Source organism: Poecilia latipinna, unplaced genomic scaffold (assembly GCF_001443285.1).
Source record: "Poecilia latipinna isolate Pla-1442-1.1 unplaced genomic scaffold, P_latipinna-1.0 Scaffold1498, whole genome shotgun sequence".
Classification (NCBI taxonomy): Eukaryota; Metazoa; Chordata; class Actinopteri; order Cyprinodontiformes; family Poeciliidae; genus Poecilia; species Poecilia latipinna.
In genome coordinates, this window is record NW_015114114.1 from 227,389 (window position 1) to 238,923 (window position 11,535).

The 11,535-nt window shown below is 39.7% G+C and overlaps 1 protein-coding gene across 4 annotated transcripts in view; it reads left to right on the forward strand.

Annotated features, from left to right (window-relative positions):
* bod1l1 (biorientation of chromosomes in cell division 1-like 1) overlaps window positions 1-11,196 on the forward strand; it is a 17,891-nt gene extending 6,695 nt beyond the window's left edge. Inside the window, exons 8-31 of one of the 4 annotated variants that reach the window (XM_015057891.1) lie at window positions 946-1,072; window positions 1,158-1,218; window positions 1,317-3,837; window positions 4,071-4,132; window positions 4,219-4,333; window positions 4,427-4,534; window positions 4,619-4,662; window positions 4,757-4,802; window positions 4,885-4,947; window positions 5,039-5,082; window positions 5,183-5,255; window positions 5,393-5,451; window positions 5,541-5,595; window positions 6,016-6,059; window positions 6,145-6,301; window positions 6,647-6,726; window positions 6,890-7,016; window positions 8,234-8,286; window positions 8,371-8,416; window positions 8,567-8,637; window positions 8,744-8,843; window positions 9,087-9,228; window positions 9,485-9,556; window positions 10,574-11,196. In XM_015057891.1, coding sequence (XP_014913377.1) covers window positions 946-1,072; window positions 1,158-1,218; window positions 1,317-3,837; window positions 4,071-4,132; window positions 4,219-4,333; window positions 4,427-4,534; window positions 4,619-4,662; window positions 4,757-4,802; window positions 4,885-4,947; window positions 5,039-5,082; window positions 5,183-5,255; window positions 5,393-5,451; window positions 5,541-5,595; window positions 6,016-6,059; window positions 6,145-6,301; window positions 6,647-6,726; window positions 6,890-7,016; window positions 8,234-8,286; window positions 8,371-8,416; window positions 8,567-8,637; window positions 8,744-8,843; window positions 9,087-9,228; window positions 9,485-9,556; window positions 10,574-10,694 — 4,391 coding nt within the window. In that variant the 3' untranslated portion in view covers window positions 10,695-11,196. The remainder of the gene's footprint in view (window positions 1-945; window positions 1,073-1,157; window positions 1,219-1,316; window positions 3,838-4,070; window positions 4,133-4,218; window positions 4,334-4,426; window positions 4,535-4,618; window positions 4,663-4,756; window positions 4,803-4,884; window positions 4,948-5,038; window positions 5,083-5,182; window positions 5,256-5,392; window positions 5,452-5,540; window positions 5,596-6,015; window positions 6,060-6,144; window positions 6,302-6,646; window positions 6,727-6,889; window positions 7,017-8,233; window positions 8,287-8,370; window positions 8,417-8,566; window positions 8,638-8,743; window positions 8,844-9,086; window positions 9,229-9,484; window positions 9,557-10,573) is intronic. The other 3 variants (XM_015057893.1, XM_015057892.1, XM_015057894.1) reach the window with 3 other exon arrangements.
* The last annotated feature ends 339 nt before the right edge of the window (window positions 11,197-11,535 follow it).

Genomic DNA, 11,535 nt, shown 5'->3' on the forward strand with positions numbered 1-11,535 from the left:
GTGGTTTTTTGTTAAGGATGTGTTGATAAAAGAAACTTTTCTTAAAATATCCCAAAAAAACCCAAAATATTTTTTTTTTTTTTTTTTTTTTTTTTTTTTTTTTTAGAACATCTGTTATTTCCAACTAATTCACCCTCAACCCAGGCTTTAATTAGGTCAACGTTACCCCAACAATTACTTTTCTACACTCTTTATTTCATTCCACATTTTCTAGTTAAATAGTTGGACATGCTTTGTCATATTCCAGTTACAAACTTCAATGTATTGTAGTGACATTTTCTATGAAGTGGAAGGAAAATAATACATGTTTTTTTTTTTTTGACCTATTAAGTATTTTTGGTCTAGTTTCCAGTACAAACATTTTAGTACACTTAAAATAATATAAACTACTTTGTTGTAAGTAAATAATTCCTCAATATTGAAAAGAACTAGTTCCATATTGTTTACCTTATAATAAGACAATTTTTCCCATGTTATAAATGCGAAGAATCTACCAGTTGAATTAGAACCTTTTCATCAATATGAAGTTATTATTGGCCTATAACAAACTTTTATATCTTGCTGAAAAGTTACCGTAAGTTACTTTTGTCTTATTTCAAGTGTGCTAGGGTATTTGCACTAGAAATTAGACCAAAAATACTTAGTAAGATTTTATGTGTTGTCAGTGTAACAGAAAACACATGTGGAAGAAAGCCGACACCTTGTTATATCATAGCTTGTTCATGTGTTTGAATGGCCTAGTCAAAGTTCAGACTTTAATCTCCAAGAATCTGTGAGAATACTAGAAAATTGATGTTCACAGATGCACTCCTTCCGACCAGAGCGTGATTGAGACGAGCTAAATTCAAATATTTTGCACGTGTCTTAAAGTGTTGAATACCATGTTGTAATTTCCCTTGCGGTGTGAATCTACTGCATCATTTAGCATGTTTTTATCTTAAACAGACAGCAAAAAAGCAAAGAGTTCTGACGCTGCTGGCGTGGAGAGCCCCAAGGCCAAAGAAGCCCGCAAAGAGAAGAAGGTCCTGGAGAAAAAAATGGCGCTCAACAGGAAGAGAAAACTAGACTCAAGGTGTGTTATTAGAAGCTCCAGCAAGTGCTTTAGAATTTATTTTTGAGGATTTCTAAGCTTTAAAAATGTTGTAAATGTCTTCCAGAAAAGAGGGAGATGTTTCGAGCAAGAAAAAAGGAGAAGCAGGAGAAATATCCCGGAAAGTGGTATGAGCACGCCAACAGAAAGAGTATCAAACATGTTTGTCGTTTGGGTGGGTGAGCTGTTACAAACCTCCATTTTGTTCTGTTGTTTTGAAATCCAGGAAGTGAAACCCTTAACCTCAAAGACCCCACAAGCTAAACTAGTGAGACATCTGTCCGAGTCTGCATCGTCTGACGACCGGCTTGGGCGGACGAGTGGCGGTGTCTCCGAAGATTCCTGCGACACAAAGAAGCTTCCTGACAAAAGCCAGACTCACTCCTTCATCCTGGATCTGGAACAAGGCTCCCAAGAGGCACTCAAGCATCGCTCGTTTGGGAAATTTGACCGTCTGCCCCGCAAAGAACGCAAGGAGAAGGAGCGCAGCCAGTCTGATGAACGTTCCAAGCTCAAACAGAAACACGAGAAGAAATCTGAGCATCCGGTGGAAGAACCTCTGCAGAAGGATGGCAGTGCTAAAGTTTCTTCCGAAGAAAAAGTCGAGAAGAAGCTTAAGGTCAAAACCGAGAAGAAAATCTCTGGAAGTACTCGAGAAGGAAAGGTGACAGAAGACAGCACTGACGAAGGAGGGGCTAAAGATGCCAGGAAGATAAAAGGAGGGTCTGTGGAGAAGGAGAAAATAAGAGAAAAAGAGAAGAGCAAAGAAAAGGAAAAAGCTAAATTGGACAAATCTGCCTTTAAAAGTGATCTTAAGCAGCTGCTTCGCCCAGATTTTGCAGGGTCCTCTGAGGATCGCTCTGACAAGGAGCCTGGCTCTGACGTCAAGAAGAGAGAGAAACACTCTAAGGAAGGGTTGAAAAGGTCAAAGAGTCATTCTGAGGACAGGCCAGGAGAGAAACCCAAATCTAAGCTAGACGGTGAAAAAGAACGGAGTAAAGCAGAGAGCCAGAAAACACAGAAACCAAACACTGAAGCTGACAAAGATCCTAAAAAAGCAAAGCCTGCAGAAAAAGAGAAGAGTGCAGAAAAACCAAAGGCAAAATCCAAAGAAGAGGGAAAGTCTTCACTCTTAGTGAAGACAGAAAAGAAATCTCAAAGTCCCGATGTCAGAAACACTGGAGGATCTGCTGTCGGTAAACCTGAAGCAGCAAAAGAGAAGAAAAAAGATGGAAGCACTAAAGAGCAGAAGAAAGTCTCTGAAGACGCCTCACATGAGAAACCAGAGCTTAAAATTTCTAAGAAGAAGCTGGAGAAGAAGGACAAAGTTCCAGAAAAGAAAGGCGAGAGTCCAGAAGACAAACCACAGAAAGACGACGGAGCGGAATCCTCGGATCAATCCGCCAAGTCTTCAGCCGTCGAGATGGAAGATCCACCGAAGAAACAACATCCTCTTCAAGACACGAACACCGAGTCTGATCTTGTCGCTGCCACGGTCGCCACGTCCTTCTCAGACGACACCTGCGACGCTTTAAGTGACATCACTCCGGAACCGTCCGAGGGAGAGATGGAGTCACGGCTCCGGGAGATGCCGGGGGTACCAGCCGAGGCCGACGCCCTGCTGGCGCTCATGGACGTCTGTACGTCAGCCGAGGCCAGGCTTCCATCTGCAGGCCTGAAAGAGGAAGTGACTCCCGAGATGGAGCTTCAGGACGCCGACATGAAGATGAAGGAGGCCGCTCTGACGCTGCTCTCCATGGATCCTGACAGCACGGTTTCATCTGCCCTAATTGTCCAAGATATGAGGGGGGAGTCGCCGCGGCATTCGCCGGATCCACAGCAGATTGAAACGGCCGCAACCGAGGAGGAGAAGCGTCTCACTCCAGTGGAGCTCAATCAAGCAAGTCAGCAATCAGCCGCCGCAGAAGAAGAAGACGCTCTTTTCTCTCCAGAGGAAGAGTCTCTTCAAACTGAGGCTGAAACTACTGCATCTCAACAAGCTGCATCAGGCGAAGAAGAGATGCAGCTCTCTCCAGTGGAGGTAGCGCTGCAGGTTCAGCTTCATCCCACTGAAACTTTGCTAACCGCAACAGGCGAGGAGGAGAATCCACCAAACGCAGCAAGTGGAAATGAAACCATAGCAACAGCATTTCCACAAGCTGCTGCGGCTGAAGAGGAGAATCAGCTTTCTCCAGGTCAAACAGAACCAGAAGTTGAGCTCACTGCAACTGAAGCTGCAGCTGAAGCCGCGTCCGCCGCGTCTCCGCAAACTGAAGAGGTGAAGCCGCCCTCTCCAGTGGAGGCAGAACCTCCAACTGAGCCTGTTGCAGCTGAAGTCTCAGTGGATGCACCTCAACAAACTGTTGCACTTGAAGAGGAAAGTCAAACATCTCCAGAGGAAACGGCACCTTCAACTGAGTTTACTGCCTCTGAAGCGACACCAGATGCAACTCAACAAACTCCTGCAGCAGAAGAGGAGCAGCAGCTCTCTCCAGTGGAGGCGGCACCTCTAACTGAGCTCACTGAAACTGAAAGTTTACCAGCTGCATCACACCTAGCTGTGGACGAGAAGCAGTTCTCTCCAGTTCAGACGGCACCAGAAGCCGAGCTTCCTGCACCTGAGACGGCATCGGCAGCCTCTCAGCAAGCTGAGAAAGATGAGCTGGTCTCTCAAGTTCAAACAGCAGCTCAGGTTGAGATGAGCCCCACTGAACCTTCATCATCTGTGTCTCGACTTACTACTGCAGGTTTGTAGAAATGAACAAATCGTTGAAGCTCAAAGTACTTTTTTTTTTAATTCCATAAAGTAGTCAATGAATACAATTTAAAAAATATTGACAAGATATTTTTCTAATGCTATAAGTGAAAAGGAAATCTGCCAATGGAACTGATCATTTTTGTCAGTATTAAAGAATTATTGACTTAAAACAAGCTCTTATATCTTGCTGAAAAGTTACTTGTAACTTGCATCTGTTTATGGATGACTCAGAATCCAAGACGGACCCCGTTGAGTCGGACATGTCGGAGACGGCTCCACCGCCGGTAATTAAAGAAGCTTAAAATCACCGAAACATTCAGTGACATTAATACTGCTATCAGTGAAAAACTACGGCTGTGTTTCTCTACAGGAGGATGAATCCACTTCAGACAAACGTCCAGCTCATTTTGAGGATGAAGTAATGGAAGCTGCTGAGATTTCAGCAGACAGAATAAAACTAGCAGCACCAGCAGACAAAGATGAGGGTAAATTCTTAAACATGGTTTTTATTCCACTTTTGTTTGCCATTTATTTTTTCTGAAATATGTTTTCTATTTGACAACCTTTTTTCCCATCAGCGTTGTTACCTGTTGTTGAGCCAGAAACGGGAGAAATCACCAGCAGCAAAGGAGAGAGCTCGGTTTCTGACTCCTCTCAGCAAATCTCCCAGATCCCCAGTAAAACTGGTGAGTTTTACTTCCTGACAGCCTGATATTGACTTGAACGTTTCAGCTGCCATTTTGTTGTTTTAACCTTGTCTTGTCCTGAAGAACAAGAAGAACAAAACGCTGCAGTCCCAGAAACCAGCAACGAGGTGAGCAGAGAACAACGCTACGGCAAAACAAATATAACTTACTTTGGTTTATTTCAAGGATAAGTTCTGACACTTATCAACTTTTAAATTCTAGGCAGCGAAGAGAGAAGGGGAGGAAAACCAGACAAAAGATGATCAGTGTAAAGTTTCATCAAATACGCTGTTCTTATTGAATCAAAGAATTATGTTTAGACACTTATTTTTAATCATATACATTCATAGGTGAAACTCAGAGTAAAACGGTGGAGGAGGATAGTGAAAATAACCAGACAAGGACTGATGATCGTAAGAGAAATTTATTCCAGTTTTATCAAATGCATTCTTTATTTATTTAAATGAAAAAAATAGTAAGGAATTATTTTCCTTTCTTATATAGGTGAACCTGAGAGTAAGACACCAGAGGGAGGTGATGTGGAGAAGGTAAGTCATAGTCTTTTTATTAGCTCTAAAGTTTGCTCCAACCAGTCGTATTCATTATTATTATAATTTATATATATTTCTCTGCTTCAACTTGGTGTAGATGGACGTTGACATGTCTGACAAAGTTGAGTCTGGAGAAACAAACCCAGAGGCCAAATTAGTCAAACAAATCAGTGAGTCGAATGTTTATTTTTCTATTCTTACATCTATGATTGTATGTTTAAGTATGATTTTCTCTTCCTCCTGCAAAATATTATTATTTTTTTTTTGCACTTAATCTATTTTTGCCTTGTCTGCCTGGATCTTGCAGGTAATGTCTCGAGCACAGACAGTCAGGAAGACGGGAAGAGCTCAGACGTGTCAGAAAAGGTGGGCTGCTTAACACCCAGCTTTATATTTTTAAGTGAAAATATTTGTCTGGTGACTCGTCTCTCATCAGGAACAATTTTGTTTTACAGGAAGAGAAGACTGAAAGAAGAAGAGGACGTAAAAGAAAGCTTTCAGTTAAAAGTGGTGCGTTTAGTTTCGTTTATTATTATACTTTAATCAAACTTTTAAGATTCCAAAGCTTTTGTTTTGGCTCTATTTGAAACATTTTTAAATATAAGAAATGAATTAATACTAACGAAGTAGACTGAAATATTACCTCGCGTGTCTTTAAGTTAGCGTTGGAAAATGTCAGCTCTAACAGAGCATCACTCTACCACCACCATCCTTTACAGTTTGTATGGGTGATCTGTTTCTGAAATGTTAGTTTCTCAACAAATGTAATGAGACTCGCTGAAACATTTCAGTGTTACAAAATCAAACAACAGGAAAAACGAGGGCATCACCGTATGCATCATAACAGAAAACCCATCTAAATAAAAATATCAACAGTGAATGTGGGCGAAATTGAGCCATAGTGAATTTCTGCTGTTATTTTTCACACGGCAGACGGCACTAAGGAGGAAAAGGATGAACAGCGGTCTGTTGAGGCAAGTATAACCCTGATCAGATTTTAGCTTTATTGTCAAAAACCATTTGGGGTTAAAGTATTTAAATGAAATCTTAAATTATTAGGAAAGTGAGCAGGAGGTAAAAACACCTCGCAGACGGCGATCGTCCAGAAACGCGGAGCAGCTGGAGACGGAGCAACAGAAAGAAGCGGAGAGATCGGAGAAGACGCTGGCTCGCAGAGGAAGGCGTCCAGGAGCCGTAGCTAAAGAGGCAACAGACGGTGGGTCGGCCATGTTTGATAAAGAAGATATTTCAAATTTGAAAATGATGACATTACAAAAAAACAAAAAAAAACACAATTTTGACAATGAGGTATATATTTGAGATTCTCCTGACCTACAAACAAATTGTTTAACATTTTTATTAATGCCTACATCATTCTGTGCTATTCTTTGCCCCAATAATAAGAAAGTGAAATGATAAAATGAAGTGATTTCTCTTCTCTCTGGTGGTGTTTTTGACCATGTTACAGCTGTCTCTGTTGGCAAGGTGACCTGTCCTTGGAGGACTGGTTAATGTTTGAGTCTCTGTTCTCTGATGTTTTTGTCAAAATTTTTAACTTTAGATAATCAGGAGGAAAATGAAGCAAAAGTCGAGGACAGCGCTGGTCAGACGGCATCGCTCGAAGAAGCGGAAAAAAAAGAGGTTGGTTCAGAATTTAATGTATTTATGTGGAGCTGCAGCTTTTATAGCAAGTGTTTTGCTCATCATAATCACTTAATGCATAAGAAATGTACAAAATTTTGAACTGTAAAACTTCAAATGCCTTCATTTCCTTAAAAAAAAGTTTAACTTTTAACCTTTTCAGAGCCCTGAACATAAATGTGAAGCACAGAAAAGTAATCAAAGCGAAAGCGAAGTCAGCCTGCCTTCTCCTGCTGCAGACGAACTTGAAGTTACTGGAAAGTCAGACCCCCAGGAGAGCGACGACACGCGTGAGTTTGTTTTACTATCACAGTGGGGCTAATTTTAGTTTATTCGGCAAAGTGAAGCTCTTGAGTTGAGAAGGAAACGCTGGTAGCTGTACAAAATCACAGAAAAAAAAATGGCTGTAATGTGTTTACTTTAGAAAGTATTCCCTCTTCTTGTGTGGAAATGTGTGGATTCAGGCTGACTGAAATGCAAACTGGGCTTCTGCAGGCGCTAAAGTTGCTTTGTATGAAGAATGAAAACTGTGTTCCTGGCGACATAAAACTTGATTTCTTTTTTTGTAACTAATCAGACAACTCTGGACTTCTTTTACTCAGACCACAGACTAGAAATGCGTAATTATTTTAAAAAAAAATTTCATCCATCTAATCTGTTGATCTTAATATTTTGATTATTGATTAATCTAAAGGATTCATCCAATAAAATATTTATGTCTTTAGCTTTTCTTTATACTAACTTTCAAATTTTATGCATAACTCAAAATAAAATCTAAAGATCTATACTTTACATGGCAAAATATAGTTTGTAGTTTGCAATCTTTAGCATAAGCAATGTAAAAGCAAATTGAATTCTTGATATGATTCCAAAAAAAAGTCTGTGTTTTCGTCTGGTCAAATATTAGAGCGGAGATGACACTTTTAATTTCTCAGGATAATTCATGTGTTTATGATTTATTAGACTCAATCCAAACTAGTAATGTAAAGCTGTAGCAGTCGAAATTAAGTTCATTGCAATAAATTAGATTTCCCTTTAATTAGCCAAAACGTTTAAGGTCATTTATGCCACATTTCACTGACATGTAAAGTAGCTTGTTTCTCTAGAAACAGTTTTCGCTGTTGAGCCTCAGCAATCTAAGATTAACACATTTCTTCTGATATGAGAAGAAAAAAACAACACTGTCAGAAACCTCAGTGAGAATTATTATCATTGTATGATTTTGACAAATACTCACAGTTATGAAATACAGTTTTAAATTAATTAGCTTTTATGGCTCAGATACATTATGTGTAACATCTCCAAACTTAAAAATTAACAGTTGATTTTTGCAGTTTTTTTTACAAAAAAACAAAAATAAAAAATAAAAAAATCATTTTGCAGTTCTTGGTTATAAAAGTTTATTTTATAACCACTAGCAAATCTTTGTATGAGAGGATTTTTTTGTGAAGAACAGTCTGCTTGTCTGTCGTTGCACATCATACAGTAGGCCATGTTTAAATTCCAGGTAAACAAGGAGTGAAGAGGAAGAGATCAGAGGAAACAGAGGAGTCTGGAGAGGTGAGAGGTTTTTTTTTTTTCTTTTTACTTTTGGACCAAACTGCTGCTGTTGTGTTTTAATTTCCCCAATTTTCAATTCTGCAGGAAGCTGAGGCTCAGCAGGGGCTGGCAGAGGGTGAACAAGAACAAAGTGAGGAACAAGATAACAAAAATGAAGATGAAAAACTCATCATGAAAAAGAAATAAACAATCAGATTATTAGCATAGCTTAGTGACTGTGGTGTTACGGATGAATCCTTATAAAACATGAAAAGTTTTCTTTTTTTTTTTTTTCCCCCAGCAGTCTCCACCTCTCAGAGCCATTCAGAAGATGTGAAAGAGCAAAGCTGCAGTGAGAAGAAGCCAGATAATGTAAGTTGGCAATGAAATAGAAATTTCCGATTATATTTAGCTGCCAATTTTAATACGTTCTGTTATTAGTACTTCTCTTTTATGTGGAAATCTATGTTTTGATCAGTCTGCGGAGCAGCAAGACCCAGAGGCAGCTCCAAAGAAACGGAGGGGACGGCCACCAAAGGCAGCTGCTGCTGCCGCCGCCGCCGCTGCAGACGATTCGGGTAAATAAAGAAGAAAAATAAAAGAGCTAAACATTTTAAATATTTTTTAGCTCTATTTATGTAATCCCTGCACTCCCTCAAAAGAACAAAAACAAAATTGGGTTTGATATTTCAAAATCTCTACTTTGATTTGGCTAATAAGTTTGATAAAGTTGAGCTTTTTGTGTTGTTAAATGCTTTTTAAGATGTCTGTAAAATGACTTTTGCATGTTAAAATTTGAATTTTAACAATTATTTCTATAGTTAAAAAGGAGAGTAAAGCAGATGAGAAGGAAAAAGAGCAAAATGATGAAGATGGGGAGGAAAGCGACAACGAAGGAGACGGGGAGAAGGGAGTTGCAACCAAAGCAACGACTCGGTCTGCAGCTCGCCTCGAAGCCGAAAGGTAATTTTAAGTTTTCTCTAATAAATTAACTGTAAAGATCGGCCTCAGCTATGGGTGGCTTTTTTTTTTTTTTTAATCTGCTGGAAAGAGCCAAAGCAAAAACGAACCCGTTCATCTGTGGTGGTACACAAATATCTGATCAGTGAAGGTCTTAATATCTTCAGACTGAAGAACCCATTGACGCCGTTTCATCACATTTAATGAGAGCAGGGAAGATTTAGCACTAAAGCAATAATTTTGTTTTACTGCTCCTCAGAAACAAGCCAAGTAAACCCTCCACCCGGGCGAGTCGACAGAGCGGTAAAGAGGAGACCACAGCTGGCACACGGTGAGTCCGTCTCATTGAGGTTCAGCAGCACCAACGAGCTTTCAGGAGCAGGCGACCAAAAGTGACTGCAACCGGATGCCGTTTCTCCCTAAAAAGAACATTTTATTCAAAAGCTTTCCTGGAACCTCGCGTGATTAGTTCCCAGAATGAAAAGAATAAATCTGTCCCGTGAACTGTAGGAAAGCAGGTTAAACCCGAGCCGAATTTTTGATCGGCTTGCTAATGCTTTTTGGAGTCTTTCAAGTGAGAAGCTGTCCATTCCTGTTTTTCAGGGGGGGGGAAAAAACGTCTTTCCTGAATTTTCTCTCAGGGGAAAAACCCGCTAATCTTAACAATTATTTGACGCATTCATCTTCAGGTTCAGCTTAGAAGCATTAAAAAAGTTCAATACTTAAAAAAAAAAAAGTTTTTGTTCCAATATTTTTCCTGATTTATTTATTTTATTTTTGTCATAATTATTTACATTAAAGTTGTACGTTAATGCTGGAGTCAAAACCGATTTAGCTACTATCAAGATGTCTGACATTTATTTCTTCTTTTTATTCAAACAATTAATAGAATAATATGAAGACATATTGTATTAAAGCCACATATTTCATTAAAACTAAAAGTAGACTTATTTCCTCACGTCAACAAAGTCATAAAATATATTTTGTCATTGAAGTAACTTTATGATTCTGGTTGCAATTGGAAAGATTGTATTTTTATGGTAAAATACATTTTGATCATGTGATTCTTTGTGTCTTTTAAGAATTTTTTTTTCTTAATTCTGGTTTTTAGAGCTGATTCCTTTTATTTTCCCCTATCACAATCATCTTTCTTTACTCACTCTGAAACGGCTTCTTTGAGAGAATTGGTTTCTGGCAAAACTTTATTATTATTATTGTTGTTTCAGTTTATATTTTTGGTGGAAAGTCTTCCGTTTGTGTTCACGCAGTAGGTACTGAGCGACTTCTTCGCAAATAACCGTTGAATTAACAAACGTACCTACACTCTGTCCTTGTTTCCTTCCTGCAGCGGGACGAGGGCCCAGGGTTCAGCCAAGGGGGGCCGTAAACCGGAGGCTAGCCCCCCTGCTGTGCGAACACGGGGAGGACAGAAATCAGAGGAGCCCCCTTCGAAGAGAGCCAAACGCTGAGACCTCTGACAGCGGTGGAGCAGCGCACCCCCTCAGTGTTGTTTTTACTCCACTTATTCAGAGACTTTCGCAGTCAGTCGGCGTTTTGAAACTGTTTGTGCTTCATTGACTGTCAGTATCGAAAGCCTCTGGATGTTATTATGCACTCTGCTCTGATGGCTGAGTGTAAACCAGAGGATCAGTGAGGAATCCCTCAGAATGCTTTCTGCTGCCCCGCGCCCATATGGTTCGGATCACACTCATCATTCCATGGTTTATTCAGTAATTCCCAGTGAACCGGAGCATTTCAGACCAATCAAAGGCCTAATGTGCAGCCGAGCTGAGCTTTGAGATAAAGAGGCAGCATCAGAATTAACCGTCAGTCAGCAGAGAGGCCACATCTCAGTCACAGACGTCTCTGTTACCCCGACACACACTTGACGCTAAAGGCATCCAGTCTTTGCTGTGCGTTTTATTTCTTGTTATTCATTCTGTGAATGAAAAATAAACCGATTTCCCATCACTGTTTTTTTTTTTTTTATGTAGCCACTAAAAAGAAGTATTAGTAAGAGAGAGCTGCAGCAGTTTCGATGTAAACATTGTGTTCCTGTTGGCATTTTCAACAACAGCTGCTGCAAATAAAATACTGTTTTTATGCCATAAATCCCAACAAACAGATTTGTTTCAGGATTGTAAAGTCGTCGGTAAGAGATTTGTTTTGGTTGTTATGTATATCCACTGTTTGTTTTATAACTTTTTAGTTGTTTTGTTTTATAATAAATTCTCATCTGGACCTTTTTTGTGAATATCTGCAGCTATTTACGTAGTTTTCTTTTTGTATTCATTGTACTAGCTTAAGAGG